Source organism: Malaclemys terrapin, chromosome 6 (assembly GCF_027887155.1).
Source record: "Malaclemys terrapin pileata isolate rMalTer1 chromosome 6, rMalTer1.hap1, whole genome shotgun sequence".
Taxonomy (NCBI): domain Eukaryota; kingdom Metazoa; phylum Chordata; order Testudines; family Emydidae; genus Malaclemys; species Malaclemys terrapin.
In genome coordinates, this window is record NC_071510.1 from 33,045,731 (window position 1) to 33,062,733 (window position 17,003).

The 17,003-nt window shown below is 42.7% G+C and overlaps 1 protein-coding gene across 4 annotated transcripts in view; it reads left to right on the plus strand.

Annotated features, from left to right (window-relative positions):
* TLE1 (TLE family member 1, transcriptional corepressor) overlaps nt 1-17,003 on the plus strand; it is a 110,370-nt gene that overhangs the window by 64,509 nt on the left and 28,858 nt on the right. For all 4 annotated transcript variants that reach the window (XM_054031628.1, XM_054031630.1, XM_054031631.1 and 1 more), the window contains exons 10-14: nt 375-428; nt 2,191-2,343; nt 3,240-3,384; nt 4,102-4,292; nt 5,537-5,613. In XM_054031628.1, the coding sequence (XP_053887603.1) occupies nt 375-428; nt 2,191-2,343; nt 3,240-3,384; nt 4,102-4,292; nt 5,537-5,613 (620 nt within the window). The remainder of the gene's footprint in view (nt 1-374; nt 429-2,190; nt 2,344-3,239; nt 3,385-4,101; nt 4,293-5,536; nt 5,614-17,003) is intronic.

The following is a 17,003-nucleotide window of genomic DNA, read 5'->3' on the forward strand; positions in this document are numbered from 1 at the left end:
TGAAATATACAGGTTAACAATGAGAGCAGTTAAGGATGTCTTTTTTCCTCAGAGTGTTAACAGTCACTGGACTAGCCATACATCATTTATATTTTATAGTTAAATACAAATATTCTTTCCACTATCACAAATCTAATGTAAAGCTAAAAGGCAAAAAGCTGTGCTCCTATTTTCATCAAATTTGTATATTTTCCCTATCATTTATAAAAGTGGTGAAGGGCTCTCTGCTGCTAATGGTGTGGCTCTCCTCTTTCTGTCTGTCTAATTCGGGTAGGACAGTGATGTTTGAATATTCAGGTTGTGAATACAGCAGATGCTTAGTCTTTTCCCATGCTTTTCAAGTGTATTAAATGGAATAAACAATTTTTTTCTAGGACAGCGATGGGGACAAGAGTGACGATAACTTGGTTGTGGATGTATCCAATGAGGTAACTTAGTTTTCATTTTTTGCATTTTTAACATTTGCCCAAGCATTGAAGGAAAAATTCACTATCGTCTAAATCAGGGGTCAGCAACCTTTCAGAAGTGGTGTGCCAAGTCTTCATTTATTCACTCTAATTTAAGGTTTTGCATGCCAGTAATACATTTTAACATTTTTAGAAGATCTCTTTCTATAAGTCTATAATATATAACTAAACTATTGTTGTATGTAAAGTAAATAAGGTTTTAAAAATGTTTAAGAAGCTTCATTTAAAATTAAATTAAAATGCCAGGACCCGGGCAGCGTGAGTGCCACTGAAAATCAGCTCACGTGCCGCCTTCGGCATGCATGCCATAGGTTGCCGACCCCTGGTCTAAATGTATATAAAAATAATGCTTGGGTATTTTCTTTTTACTAATATTAGTAATTAACCTGAAAAACCTTAAAATTTAATGCCCGCTGGCTGCCATATAACAGGACAGAGCAAATTGGGCTGTCTTATCTGCTCCCTCTTGCACTGGTTCATATACATTTCAGCTTTCCCATAAGTTGTATTTCAACATTTCACAGCTGCTGTCATGACTGCCTCTGTGTGGTGGGGAAGAGTTAAGATGGGGATGTATGTACAGGACTGGGGTTGATCAGGCAGTGTTTTTAAATCAAAGTGTCATTGGCAGGGGCGGGGTTGGAACACAAGGTTAAAGCGAACTGAGAGTTGAGAAGCAACTAGAGATGTCCACAGAATTTCCTAGGGCAAGTGGCCCTTTAAGAAGACCCTACCATTCTTCAGGAAAGACAGTCTAGGTAGCTACAGTTCCTGCCAGCAGCACCAAGGTGAAGGGGGCTAGTCCAACTCCCTCCTCCCCCTCTTATGTCCTGCAGATACAAGACTTTGGGAGCATAGGATGCCATCAGTCCTCTTCTCTTACTCCGATCTGCCTTCTAGCAGCACTGGGAGGCAGGGCCTTTACCAAGCCATGGTGTACAGAGGAGGTCCGCTCTGTCAGCCGTCAGTTTTGTAGCATTGGATGGTGGAAAGTGGGTGTCGGAGCAGGGAGCTAGGTAACTAGCAACATCCTCAGAAGCCCAGACCACAGCAATATCTGAGCAAATGATACAGAATTGATTAATAGACTTTCTGCTCTCCTGCACCTGATACCACCTGCAGGGGTCAACCCGACCCCTGGGCGAGCAGCAGAGTGTGTGGAGGAGCCATTGGAGTCCTGGTGGCTTTGCAACCTCTGCCCAAGGCAGGCACCTGGCGGGGGTGGGGGCAGGGGGCGAGAGGAGGAGTGGGGGGAAGGTTTGCTACATAGAGGGGTAATATGGACAGTCTGTATAGAGGAAAGAAAACAATAGATAATACATACTCTATGGGCCAGGAGCTCAGGGTCATTTTCTTTGAGGGTGGGGTTAAACAAAGTGGGTTATCGTAGATTGTAATCTCCTCTTTATATATTTAAGAAAAAATTACCATGTTATTATTTAAAACTCACATGCAAAACTAACTGGGTTTGTTTTAATCAGTGGGCTAACTGCCCCCACTGACCAGATGATGAGGAGACATTGTCACAGAGAAACAAACAAAAACTAGTATTTTAAAAAAAATTATGTATTTAAACTTATCTCTTTAAAACCTTCCAGTTTTTCCATGGTGATAATTCCGTGGCAGTGCTTTGTACAAGCCCATGGCCATAAAGTAGTTTTCTGCTGTCCATTCCCCCCATTTGTATTTGTTTTTTGTTTTATTAGTAGTATTATTATTTTAGGATCCTTCATCGCCACGGGCAAGTCCGGCACACTCACCACGTGAGAATGGCATAGATAAAAACCGCCTGCTGAAAAAAGATGCCTCTAGCAGTCCAGCATCCACAGCCTCCTCAGGAAGTTCCACTTCCTTGAAATCCAAAGAAATGAGTTTGGTGAGTATTAAAAGCAGTCTGTAGCCCAGAGGAAATACCTATCTATTTCTCACATGTATGGTCTAACTACTAATTACTGTGCATAGTGGCTTGCTTGTTGGCAGCGGATGTCTGATTTTATACACTTGAAGTTGAAGCATGTTCTTGTTCCCCTAGACCTTTATAATACTGTACAACCCTCTTCTTTGCTGATAAAAACTTCTACTTCACACTGATCTTTCCTATGCACTTATAACTAATGGTTTCCAAGTTTACTGTATAATGCAAACGGTTCACTTTAAACAGTGTTTTCTTTTTGGAGTTGGAAATAGCTTACGCTTATTCTTCACTGCAGACAAAACATACACACACACACAGATCTTTTAAAAGTCCTACAGAATCACGATTGCCTTCTTCTAAATAGGCTGTTTTATTCTCTCTTTTGGTAAAATGTCATTAAATTATTTGATCATAAGATCTTTGGCTGTTATACTGGCACATTTTGTTAAATTGTTTTATTTTAGGGTATTATCAATTAGGCATCACTCTTTTTTTGGACTTTAATTGGGGACATTAGACAAATTTTATCTGTAATATTTGAGATGCCAATTTTAGACTGAAAGAATTTGGTGATACGTAGAATATTGTCCTAAATTAAAATTATCTCAGACATTTTAATGCCTGTGTAGGAAGGAAAAAATGACCTTCTGCATTTTTTGCTTGTTTGATTTTGGCAGGAATAGGAAAGGTCAACATTTCTCGCTCACAAGTTAATGCTATCAACATTGTGTGGATTTATGAAAATTGGCTGAGGGAGTAGGTAGTAGGTGCCCAGTGTCCCAGCTGCTGTTGTGATAAATTGTGTAATATGGCCTGGATTAAAAATAATACTCATTTAATTTGTTTAATGATACCAGCATGAAAAAGCCAGCACGCCTGTTCTGAAATCCAGCACACCGACTCCTCGAAGTGATGTGCCAACTCCGGGCACTAGTGCTACTCCAGGACTTCGTCCAGGCCTTGGCAAACCTCCAACAATGGACCCTCTAGTTAACCAAGCTGGTAATGCATTGCTTTTCATGTGCTTTTCTAAGTCTTTCATTAATCTTTTATTTATGTAATTTGTGAATACTAAATAAATGTATTGCTTCATTCTTTATATTGAAGAGGTTTGATAAGAAACAGATGTTCAAACTTAGTTTTCAGCAGCTTGTACCTCTTTCAGACTGACTGTTTACATTTATCTTCTTTCCAAATAATCTAAACTATGTAATGACTTCTTTAAAGTTTCTGATAATTATTCTGAATGCAAGCTCCTTCCTAGCCATTATCCTGTATTTGAAGCAGCTAATATTTACTGAAATGTAAATCATGACAAATTCAGAGCAATGCTTTGCTTTGCTATTCAGTCTTCAAACATCAGTTTTCTAAACTATACCTCTCGGCCTTATTGCAGTAAATAGAGACACCAAATAACATGAACAGTGGAGAGAAGGAAAATATGAAGGAAGGAATGGGCAGTATGTGAAGGGATTATTAAAAGTGATCAGAATAGCTAGGCATATATGAGTTCTCATTTACACAGAGCCAGGATGTGTGGTGGTGATGAACTTAGTTCAGAATGTACCTAGCAACATTAAAAGGGACTGTGGACAGAGGGAAAGACTGGGTGTTGCAAAAGAAGTATCCATCTGGAATGACAGTGTTTTCTTCCCTGTGTGCAGAGAAATAGAAAATTAATTGAATTCAAAATGAGCGCATTATTTCATTAAACTGCAGCTGCTGGTTTGAGGACACCCTTGGCAGTATCAGGACCATACCCTACTCCATTTGGAATGGTACCTCATGCTGGCATGAATGGAGAGTTGACCAGTCCAGGGGCAGCTTATGCCAGTCTGCACAATATGTCCCCGCAGATGAGTGCTGCTGCAGCTGCAGCCGCCGTGGTTGCCTATGGACGATCTCCTATGGTAGGAAACACATTGCTTGCCATCTCAATAGGATGAGTTTTGGTTCACTGGGAAAGGCTATATGCATCATTTAACATTGTCTAACTTCCAGGCCATCACAACGCCAGAGGTTTGACTACTTCACTGTATGTTTCACTTTGCTCTATGGCTACAGAAACAATCTTGTTCCTTGAAAACAAAGAATCTCAGTGTATTTATGTATGTTTCAGTTTTTGTTTGCCTTCATTAGTTCTTTGGTTCATTAAGAAATGCCAAACTATTTATTTATTTTTTGTGAATAAAAAGGTAGTGTTGGAAGCTACAAAGCACTTCATTGGTTCTCTGGACATCTGTTTTTCTCCTACTGGAGCAGATTTGTACATTTTATAGACATCCTAAATTAATCCTGCAGCACATAGAAGGCTTTTTATCCACTTTTCTGTGCTTGTAGTTTTTATTTTTTATGAAAATAAAAATTTGAAGTTGGTTGATGTCCTTTTTTTTTTTTTTATTGCTCTGTGGCCTGGAAAGTTAGAAAATTCCTTATGCCTAGCAACAGTGCAAATAAGGTGCTCTTTAGTCACCACTACCATAACGTAGAACTAAGCAGAGGCCCAGTTTTGCAAACATTTAAGCATATGTGTAACTTTAAGCACACAAGTAGTCCCAGTGAATTAATTGGGATTATTTCTAAGTAAAGTTATGTGCGAGAGTATTTGCAGGATATGTGAAGCTTGGTTCTGTATTCTCTAAATTCTAGAATGAGGCTAATCTTTTTAACTGGAAAACAGTTTTCTTGAGCAGGAAGGATGGAAATTGTAAGTGGCATATACATGTCTTTAAAACTACGTGCATTATGGTTTCAAGTTATGGATACCGTTTGAAAGGATGAACTTGAATGTACTTTGGTCCTTATTTGTTGTAGGGATTGCTTGAAGTATGTATTTATGCTAGATGAATTAATATAATAAGATTTAAAATGCTAGGAAATCCTAAAGTAGCACATAATGTATTAAGCATATAATTACTGTCATATTTAAGCTGTTACGATCGTGTACATCTATTGGTTCAGTTTTTGAATGTGAACACTGGAAAACATAAAAATAAATCTCTTAAGAACGTCCCTTTAATGCATTCCAATAAGAAACATTTGCATTTCTAAAATGCTCTACACCACTTTAATACATAAAATGAGTTGGGGGTGAAGGAAGGGGAGTTGTTTTCTCATTCAACAGGCTTGAGATTTATTCATTTTTCACTATCAGGTTGGATTTGATCCTCCTCCTCACATGAGAGTACCTGGAATCCCTCCAAATCTAGCAGGAATCCCTGGGGGGAAACCGTAAGTAACTTTTAACACCTTAGTAACATCTGAAACAGTGAGAGCACTTAGTTGTCTTATGTCAGCAAACAAGACTTCCAAATGGAATGATATCTTGGGTGTTTTGAAAGAGATTGCTGTTGTCCTCTCCTGATAAGGAGTATATCTTATAAATTCTCAACTGGCAGTTGTCTTCTTAATCACATTTGTGAACATTTAGTTATTTCTGGAGAGAAGCTGATGGTGGGATACATCCCTGAGTTTCCTTTCTCTCAAGCTTTGCTATTGAACTAGAGGTAGCTAGGGGAGTTGGAAATTAGTAGTGCTCAGCAGAAGAAATAAGATGTTTTCACCTTTATATTGAAACATGTGAAGCTGCCTTTCAGCTGCTACAAATAGTTGGTGCAAATCACATCCCCCTTATATTGGTAGATATTTTAGCAGGAGTGAAGGTCTGATGAAATCACTGTGTCTCAAGCTTCAGAAATTTAGGTGCCACTTAATGGGGATCATAAGTACTTACTTTGGCAAAAGGTGCATAATGAAGCAGGCGCTTCTGAAAACTACCTCAGAGATATGCAGCTGTAGAGCAGCAGGTTACACAGACAAAGATGTACAGTCGACATATAAAAGTAGGAGGGTTTATTTTCACAGCAGTGCTTGAAATTAGATGCTTGTATTAATACTGAACTCACTATGTAAAGAAAAGAGCACTTAAAGTTTTTTAGTTTGTTAATGGTGACCATGCTGTTTTGGATTCACAGATAAGTGTATTTTGGATTTTTAGAGTAATTTTATTTTTTACTGAGGAAGTAAAGGTAATAAAATTAAAGCAGTCTTGTAGTTAGCTAGTATTCTATTCTGTCAGATGAATTTTGAAATTCTCTTAAAGATGTCTGGCTTTCTGTATTTTCACAGTGTAGTGCTTTGTTGGCATATTAAGCAACATTTTTAAATTATGCCACTAAAATCTGTGTTTCAGTTTGGTGGGTGAGCATTTTGTTGAACCTTCAGCATTTGCAGCAGTTTGATTTTAAGTAGGTTGTAAAGGTTTAAGTAGCCTTAATTAAACCTGGTTAGGTTCCACATTTAGGGTAGAATCATGGACACATACAGCCTCTTTTTTAAAAAAAACAAAACAAAAAAAAACAACCCTCTAAAAACTTCTTATTTTAACAGTTTTCTTAAAGATTTTTAGAAAATAATTTTATACAGTTCTAAACGGAGCATAATTTCCAAAGAATATATTGATAAAACTGAATTTTCTGGTGGTATTTCCTTTATAACAGGTATATAGTTTCCCTCTCAACCTGCTCTGTCTCCTGGCAGTGTTTATCTAAAATGCCTGCCTAATTTGCATATGGGAAATCCTTCCTGTTGATTACAAATATTCTGCAGTATGGTTCTAGTTTCCATTAAACTATCTGCCTGATTTAGTAGTGAAACTGATTTAAATTTTCCCCTCTTCACTCATGTCTTCCTCACAGATGCATCATATGCCTCCCGATTGCTTCATGACTTTATTATGAAGCTTTGTGCTTACACAGGTTCATATGCAGATTCACTAGGGTTACCATATTCAAACATTTAAAAAAGAGGACACTCCACGGGGCCCCTTCCCCGGCCCCACCCCAACCCCACCCATTCTCCGCCCCCATTCCAATCCCTTCCCCAAAGTCCTTGCCCCAACTCTGCCCCCTCCTCTGAGCACCCCGCATTCCCCCTCCTCTCTCCCGCTCTGATCTTGGTTGGGCGTTGCTAAGTGCTTCCCTGCTCCCCACTCGCCCTGCAGCCTCTATGCCCCTGCCTGCCCTGTTCCTCCTCACCCTGCAGCCTCTGCACCCCCCCGCCCCTGCAGCCTCTGCGCCCCCTGCCTGCCCTGCCCCTGCAGCCTCTGCGTCCTCCCGCCCCTGCTCCCCCTGTGCTCCCTGCTCCCCACTCGCCCTGCAGCCTCTGCGCCCCCTGCCTGCCCTGCTCCTCCTCGCCCTGCAGCCTCTGCGCCCCCTGCCTGCCCTGCCCCTGCAGCCTCTGCACCCCCCAGCCCCTGCAGCCTCTGTGCCCCCTGCTCCCCACTCAACCTGCAGCCTCTGCGCCCCCCGCCTGCCCTGCCCTTGCAGCCTCTGTGCCCCCTGCTCCCCACTCACCCTGCAGCCTCTACACCCACCACCCCCCGCCGCCTGCCCTGCTCCCCCCACTCACCCAGCAGAGGGAGAACTGCGGGCTCCACGTGGACTCAAACACTGCCGCGCTGCTCTGTGGTGGAGGGGGAGGGACTCTGGCTGCTAGAGGCCCCAGTGGCTGCAAGCGGCTTTCAATCAGGCCAGGCGTCCAATCAGCCGCGCCGCACTCTGCGTGAGGGGAAGGGGGAAATCCCGGACATTTCTTCTTGATTAGAAATCTCCCCCCGGACAGCCATTTAAAGCTGAAAAACTCGGACATGTCTGGGAAAACCCGGACGGATGGTAACCCTAGATTCACTTGTCCTGCACAGCTTTCAAAAGCATGCAGTCACTTAATTTTTAGTCTGAATTGTAAGTTATAAGAAACATTTACTGTGTTGAACCTTACAAGCTGAACCTTTACAAACACACCTTGATTTGCTTCCACCATGCTTTTCAGCCTTATGTACCGCTGTACCTGTCATCCTGACTGATTAAATTGTGCAGTGAATATAGTGCTTTGTGTAGTGCATGTTTCTTCTCCTACTTTTCCTCTTTCATAGGCTTTAATGCGAACTGCTCCTCCTAAATGTGTTTTCTTTGCTACTTACTGCACTTTTACATGCAGACTCCACGAATAGGTTGGCACACTCAAGCTCCTTCTTGGACCGAATTTCATGTATGACATCCTCACCTGAGGAAAAGATTAGAGAAGAGATAGTGAATGTACTGCATTACTAAGAGGGGTCTAAGGATGGTATTATGCATCAAACATTGGCTGTCAAGTTAAATATTGAAGAGCATACTAGTTCCTAAAATTGATTTTTCTGTTTTAAGGGGCCAAATACATTCCTAGTGACTTCAGTGAAATGTGGCCCACAGTTTTATAAATAAAATATTGTGGGATCATTCATAGGCCAATAGATATGGGTGATTTTAATTCTTGGACTTCATTTATTAAATCATTTCACTATTTCCATTTCATGACTTCCAGAAATATTTAATCGAAAGTGTACTGGGGAAGGGGGCTCAAATCTAGATATCATTGTTGCAATGTTCAAGGCACATCAGCCATGTCGGTTTCCTATTGCTTAAAAAGTATTATTTGAAAGAAAAATATTGTGTTCTTTATGGTGTTTTCCTTCTGGTCACTTAGATTTTGACCGAGAGTTTAAAGCTTAGTTATTGAAACTGCTTCTGAGAACCCTCACTTGCAGTTAAAAGTTACATACTCAGTCATACTCCTGGTCATACTACTTGGATACTGTCTTGCCTCCTTTGCTGATAATTGCTGCCTCCTTTGCCTGTTCTTACTATAAATAACATGATAAACTTTTAAAATCCCAGTAGTCTTCAATTGACTGCGTTAGGATTTAGACTTATTTTAGCCCCGTCCATCCACAACTAGTAGGATGTCTTCCATTGTCCAGAGTAACTTTATGATAGCATCTTTTATCTGTGTTAGATAAGTCTATTGAAATTTTCTGGTACAAAATATGGGTGTAATGTGGCATCTGTCACAGAATTTCACAGACTGCAGGGGAATTCTCAGTTTATATTTGAAACCTACTTTCTCCCAGACACACAAATTGAGATGCCACATTGTGTTTGTGTAGTAAATGAGATATGACATTTTAGTTGTGTATCCTGTTGCAGGTGGGAGGGGGGAGGAAGTTTTTCAGTTAGAAATACTGAATCCCCTGCCATCTGTGTCTGCTGGCTACTATAACTATCTGTAGCTACTCTGGGCTTTTGTTTTTTTGTTGTTGTTCTAAGTACCATTGACTCAGTTCTCTCTCTTTCCAAAGTACCAGCATTTCTGTGAGCACTTTTCTTCTTTGACCACTGTACACACTGAGATCTTATTAATAGAATACATTGCTGTTAGAAAAATAAGCTGCCTCTTAGGAACCTGCTCTTGTTTTCCAGTTGCCTGCTGTTGCAAGAATTCCCTCTGGAAAACACCTTATTTTCTACTGCTTCACCTTCTGCTGTGTCACTAAGTTTAAGTCCCTTACTCCCAACCTTTTCTGATTTTCTTTTTTTAATCTGCCACTGGCAAGTTTGTTCTCTTCAGAGCCTAATCCTGTTACCAGTGATGCTAGTGACTCTGGGCCATTGCATGCTGACCTAGAAAGCTGTAGGGTGTTTCAACTCTCAGTTCCCATCGCCACAAATTAGGTGGTCTTGGCAGTTGATAACAGTGCCCTTTAGACACTCTTTTATTTTATTTTCCTGTGTTTCTCCCTGAGAACCATTCCTTCCATTTTCTCTCTTCATCCTGCTGTCAAGCTGTATTTAGTATTTATTCTTCAGTTTTCCTGCCTTCTTTCTGTAGTTTTGTGGTGTTTTCCTTTTCTCCTGTATTATCTTTCTATATTCCCTCCATTGCTGAAGCCCACTGCTAATTTTTTCCATTACTGTGGAACTAATATTTCTCTAAAATTTTTCTTTTGTCTGCCTTTAACTGCTGTTATGACTTGCTACTTTTTACTTCTTGTTGTTCAGTTTTACGCTTCCATCCTCATAACAAATGATTCAAGCTCATACTTTAAAATCTCATGCTCAGTAATGTTTGGAAGAGGTCAGATGATCTAAAACTACTTCAGTTTCTTTAGCTATTGGCCAATTATTAATTTATCTTGTGGTATATTCATCATGTTGCACAAGAGTGAATTTCTTTAGATTTTCCTGGCAGCACTTGTTCTGTTTTTTCTTTTTCTTCTGGTGTGGTCTCCAAATCAGTACTATTTTCAGAGATGACCATCTGGTGTGTGACAAATCGTGCACCTTGTCCTTTCTCTCCCTACTGTACAGTGAGCAACACGCAGTATTTTATACTCTCTTTGGCTTAGTGCTGTATTCATATTTGCTCATTTGATTAGTCATTCCAGTGGAGTTTTTAGTTTTCTTTACAGTCCTCCCCTATGGCTATTGTGTTAACATTCTGACAGGTTTTCCCAGGGTATGAGTTCTGACTTCTTCTAGCACTACATTGCTGCACTCAGCATTGATACTAGAGTTAAATGATAGCAACATCGTGGTCACAAACCTGACAATTAAAGAACATGCTGTCTTAAAACAGAATTGAAATGATTGTAGGGTGGATTTGATTTAAATCAAATTGATTTAAATCACTAGTCAGGAAGACTTGATTTAATCATGGATTTCTACATAAAAGTGCATTCTTGTTGGTTGTTATAACCTTAATACATATTCTTCACAAATCAGAGATGTAGGTTTCATTTTTAGAACGTACACACTACATTTTTAAAGTGATTTATTTTGAAAACTTTTCAGATGAGTTTTACAGCTATATCAGAAAATGAAGGATTGGTGATTTCATTTACCAAAGGTAATTGAAGCAGATAGTTCACCTTCCATAAATATCTCCATAAATATCTCCAATTTGATAGGTTAATCATTAATACTTGGAGGATTTTCTTGCCATGCTGTATTAGGAAGAGAACATCACCAGACAGACATTTTTGTTTTATTTAACTAAAACAACAACGTTGTGTATTCTGGATTTTTTTCTCCAAAGCAAACATATAATACTTTAACAAAACAAGCATATGAATTTTTGAATTTAGTTAAACTTTCAAGTTTTTTTAATCAGGTTTGTTTTTGTTAAAATTGTTTTTAACTAAAATAGTTTAAATGAAATATATATATATATATATAAAATATATTTTTAAAAACCACAAAAATTAAATCAACTATGTCAGCCAGGTCAACATGAGAAACTTAAAATATTGGCTTCTGCAGCTAACTCAGTCATCTTCTCCTTCATTTTCCAGTTTGTTCATAATCTGGAAAAGAAAAACAAGCTTTCCTGATTTTTCAGGTCCCAAACGATTTCTCAATTTGTAATGAATTAGTCTAAAGCAGGGGTAGGCAACCTATGGTACACGTGCTGAAGGCAGAATGCGAGCTGATTTTCAGTGGCACTCTCACTGCCTGGGTCCTGGCCACTGGTCCGGGGGCTCTGCATTTTAATTTAATTTTAAATGAAGCTTCTTAAACATTTTAAAAACCTTATTTACTTTACATACAACAATAGTTTAGTTATATATTATAGACTTATAGAAAGAGACTTTCTAAAAACGTTAAAATGTGAAACCTTAAATTAGAGTGTATAAATGAAGACTCGGCACACCACTTCTGAAAGGTTGCCGACCCCTGGTCTAAAGGAAGAAAATATTCTATCTGCACTGGCAGAAGAAGCTACTGCTGTTAGAAATGAGATGATCACTTCAACAGTCTCTGAATCCAAGTGCTTAAGTGACTTCCACCTGTTCACTGGTGTGACTTTTTTTTAAAACATCAGCAAACATATATTTCTTGAATGGTTCACCCTTAGCACTGAAGTTTATTATAGTGGGCATTATGGAGGGATGATTGCTGGATGTCCATGTCATAGCCAACTCCTCTTCTTCAGCAGTTAAGGTTTCACCGTGGTACCGAGTATTGAGAATATTTGCAAGAAAATGAGCTGGAGATAGTGCTTATCCCATTCGGGTTTTTTTTTTTTTTTTTAATGCTTGTAATTTAACTCTCATTGCATATTTCTCTTCTGAAGATCTCACTCTGTTCCTTCCAAATTTCAACAGCATCAGCAATAAAACAGCTATTTCCCTGCATTTTGTTCAAGGCTACAGAAATAGGCTTCAGGGTACTCAGCATGTGTTCAACATTTCTCTTAAGCCCAATGTTGAGAACTTTGGCTATGACAGTACCATCTATTTTTTCACGATTTTGTTCACAAACTGTTGTCAGATTAGGCCAGTTCTTGATATAGTGCTCGAAACAGTCCACTACTGAATTCCATGGTACGTCTTGTGGGAGAGTTAGCTTGGTTCCTCCCACTTTTTTTCAGAGCAGCTGCTGCAAAGTGGTTGTTACGAAGTATTTTGCAATTTCAACATCATTAGCTTTTATTTCTGGAACACTGAAGTCTTTGGCTAGGAGGTGCATCAAATGAGCACTGCAACTGTATGTTATTCGCTTGGGACTCTCTTCTAAATAATTTCTTCTCATCTTGGAAACATTTGCAGCACTGTCTGTGACCAAGCTGCATACTAGACATTTGAATTTTTTTTCAGTTTGTTATAGCTTTTACTGCTACTTCTTGTAAGTATTCTGCTGTGTGTGCATTTCCTGATGTATCCATTGTTTCTGTAAGGAAGACGTTCCCTTCTTCTGTTGTCACACAAGCACATACAACAGGATCATTGTGGATATTGCTCCACCCATCAAGACTCAGGTTAACAATTTTACCCTCTAGACCTTTTGCACACTGCTCAATTTCTCTTTCATACACTTTATCCAGCAATTTGCCTGCGACAGTTGCTCTATTGGGTGGACTGTATCCTGGTCTTAATGACTGAACCATGTTAATGAAGTGTGGGTTCTCAATCATACAAAAAGGAGAGTTTGTTACATAAACAAACCGGGCAGTTTTTTCATCAATTACCTCTTTTTGCAATCTGCTGGTTCTTACCACAAACTTATCTATGGTTGTTTCTGGATGATGGAGATTTTTCTTTTTTTTCTTTTTGCTACACATGATATACTGTGGCTGTGACATACATGATGTGACTGGAACACTATCACTGGCAGATAACTCTGAAACTATAGAAAATGATGGTGAAGGTGGATAGTCTTCAGAATCCTGTATGTTTAGTATGGATTCTACTAAACAAAATAAGTCAATGCAGTTATTTAGGGTTACCATACGTCCTCTTTTTCCCGGACATGTCCGGCTTTTCGGCAGTCAAACCCCCGTCCGGGGGGAATTGCCAAAAAGCAGAACATGTCCGGGAAAATGGCGGCTCTGTTTAAGAGCCCGGCTGCCTGAACGCTACCGGCTTCGGGCAGCCCCGTGCCTGGAGACCCTGCGCCGCCGGAGCCCGGGAGGGGAAGTGCCCGGCTGGGGGCGCAGGGTCTGGAGGCACGGGGCTGCCCGAAGCCGGTAGCTCTCGGGCAGCCCGGCTCTTAAATAGAGCCGCCGGGACTGGAGCCTCCAGCCGCCGGGGCTGTGTGTAACTGACACAGTGTCAGTTACACAGAGCCCCAGCCGCTGGAGGCTCTGTTTAAGAGCCGGGCTGCCCGAGCGCTACCGGCTTCGGGCAGCCCGGTGCCTGGAGACCCTGCGCCCCCAGCCGGGCACTTCCCCTCCCGGGCTCCGGCGGCGCAGGGTCTCCAGGCACGGGGCTGCCCGAAGCCGGTAGCGTTCAGGCAGCCGGGCTCTTAAACAGAGCCTCCAGCGGCTGGGGCTCTGTGTAACTGACACTGTGTCAGTTACACACAGCCCCGGCGGCTGGAGGCTCCAGTCCCTGCGGCTCTATTTAAGAGCCGGGCTGCCCGAGCGCTACCGGCTTCGGGCAGCCCCGTGCCTACAGACCCTGCGCTGCCAGCGCCCGGGAGGGGAAGTGCCCGGCTGGGGGCGCAGGGTCCAGAGGCACGGGGCTGCCCGAAGCCGGTAGCGCTTGGGCAGCCCGGCTCTTAAACAGAGCGGGGGCGGCTGGAGCCTCCAGACCCCGGGGCTCTGTGTAACTGACCCAGTGTCAGTTACACAGAGACAAAGAGGAGAAAAGCCTCCAGCCCCCGGGGCTCTGTATAACTGACCCAGTGTCAGTTACACAGAGACAAAGAGGAGAAAAGCCTCCAGCCCCGGGGCTCTGTGTAACTGACCCAGTGTCAGTTACACAGCGCCAAAGAGGAGAAAAGCCTCCAGCCGCAGGGGCTCTGTGTAACTGACACAGTGTCAGTTACACAGAGCCCCAGCCGCTGGAGGCTCTGTTTAAGAACTGGGCTGCCCGAGAGCTACCGGCTTCGGGCAGCCCCCTTGCCTCCGGACCCTGCGCCCCCAGCCGGGTACTTCCCCTCCCGGGCTCCGGCGGCGCAGGGTCCGGAGGCACGGGGGCTGCCCAAAGCCGGTAGCGCTGGGGCAGTCCGGCTCTTAAACAGAGCCTAAGAGGAGCAGAGCCTCCAGCTGTGGAGGCTCTGCTCCTCTTCGGTTCTGTGTAACTTATACAGTGTATAAGAGTAACTTATACAGTGTTACGCAGAGCCGCCGGAGCCCTGGAGGGGAAGTGCCCGGCTGGGGGCACAGGGTCCGGAGGCAAGGGGGCTGCCCAAAGCCCGAGCGCTACCGGCTTCACGGTTTGCTGGGCAGCCTCCAGACCCTGCGCCCCCGGCTGGGCGCTTCCCCTCCCGGGCACCAGCTGCGCTGGGGAAGCGCCGGCTGGGGGCGCAGGGTCTGGGGGCTGCCCGGGAAACCGTGATGCTGGTAGCACTGGGGCAGCCCTTTCCCCCTGGCTGGGAGTGGGAGGGAGGAGGGGGCGGAGTTAGGGTGGGGGAAGGGGCGGAGTTGGGGCGGGGCTAGGGGTGGGGAAATGGGCGGGGCCATGGCCCGTGGAGGGTCCTCTTTTTTTATTTATGAGATATGGTAACCCTAAGTTATTTAATTATTACCACCATACTGCTCATTTAGTATTACTCATTGCATTCACTGACACTCAGTACTACTTTAAAGGTGAAATTGTAAAAAGATGATCTGCCTATTTCAGCTACTTATTTTTTTTACCACAACTGCACCTAAAATGATAGTACCATAGAGTAACAGCTATATTTTTTTCTCAAACATGAGAATTCAAGAATAGTCCAGAAGGAAGACAGGCAGTCCTTAAGAAAGAAGTATGAAATAAAAAAGTTTACCAATCTGAAGATCCTGCATGTTCAGACATGTTCCTTTCATCATCAACACAGCTTCATCCTGAGAAGGAACACTTCTCATGATGTTGTTTCATTCGGGCAACCAGGCCTTGCATTTCTTTGTTGCGCTGTTTGCATTTTGCACGCATGCCTGTCTTACCCACAGGTAGAGGAACTTCATTAAAATATTCCCAAACTGGGTGTCCTATAATGGCAGTAGGCCATAAAAGTTTTCCCTTTTAGTGAGAGAATGGTATGGTAGATCTCAAATCAATGAAGGCTACTCTCAGAAAGACTTCTGGAATATGCTGCTCAAACAGTTTCACTTTTGTTTCTACTGCCTGTTCCTCCCTTCTCACATTTATCTCCAGACTTCTTCTCCTTGTCCAGATCTATTCCACCCCCAACAATCTTCTATTCATTGAATTTTTTGAAACATTACACTTTTAGAGAGAGATGTAAGGGATTGACTCTGTGTACACAAATTTGCAGAGGGACAATAGGGTTGAGTAGGGTTACCATATTTGAACATTCAAAAACAGAGGACACTCCACGGGGGTGTCGGCCCCGCCCACAGTCCAACCCCGCTCCACCCCCACTCTGCCTCAGGTCCCATCCCCTCCCCACTCGGCCCTGCCACCGCACCCCTCCTCACCCCTGGCCCGCCACTGGCTTGCTGCCTCCCTCCTCAGTCCCACACCCATTGCTCACTTCCTTCCACCTGCCATTCACTTCCTCACTCCACTGCCAGAAACCCCCATGCCCGCCCCGAGAACCCCCTCCTGCTGCTGGCTTGTCGCTTCTTGCCTCCTCACCCCCGCCCACCCATCTGCTGCTGGCTCCCTCGCCACTTGCCTCTTCAACCCCTGCTGCCTGCCGCTGGCCTTTTCAACCCCCTCCCCCCCCCCCCCCCCGCATGCCACTGTCTCACCACCCGAACAAAAGACAGTTTATTTAAGAATGAGGATTTAACTAGAAACAAGAGTGATAGAAACAAATGATTGCAATATAAAACAAAATCATAAAACACGAACCTGGGCCTACACTTATCAAGAGTGATCTTTCTTATCTCAAAGTAGGTTCCTCCTCTTCCCACGAAGGTCAGTCTGTTTGCAGAGTTGGCTGGTTTCCCAAACACCAGGATCCAAACGTTCATGAAAGCAGCCCTGTTTTACAAGGGGTTTCCTCTGTGAAAGGATACAGAGTGCTACTCTCTCCTATGTGTTATACTGAAAACAGCCTTTGTTTCTATTTGCACACAGGGCAAACCCCAATCCTGTTGTAATGTTTCTTTTTTACCTTTAAGACGTTCCAGTTGTTTGCCATTGCCTCTGATGGTGTCCCATTCAAAGTCTTACTATTGTGCAAAGCTAAACAATTGAGCCTTGCATTGCATCACCAGCCAGGTTAGGCAGGGTGACAAATCCCCCTTGCCCCAAAGGGCCATTATCCCCTGGTGACTAATTTCTACTCCAAGTCTACAACGCAGACTTTTAAGGTAAATACATTATTCCTTCAATATTACCCATGCAC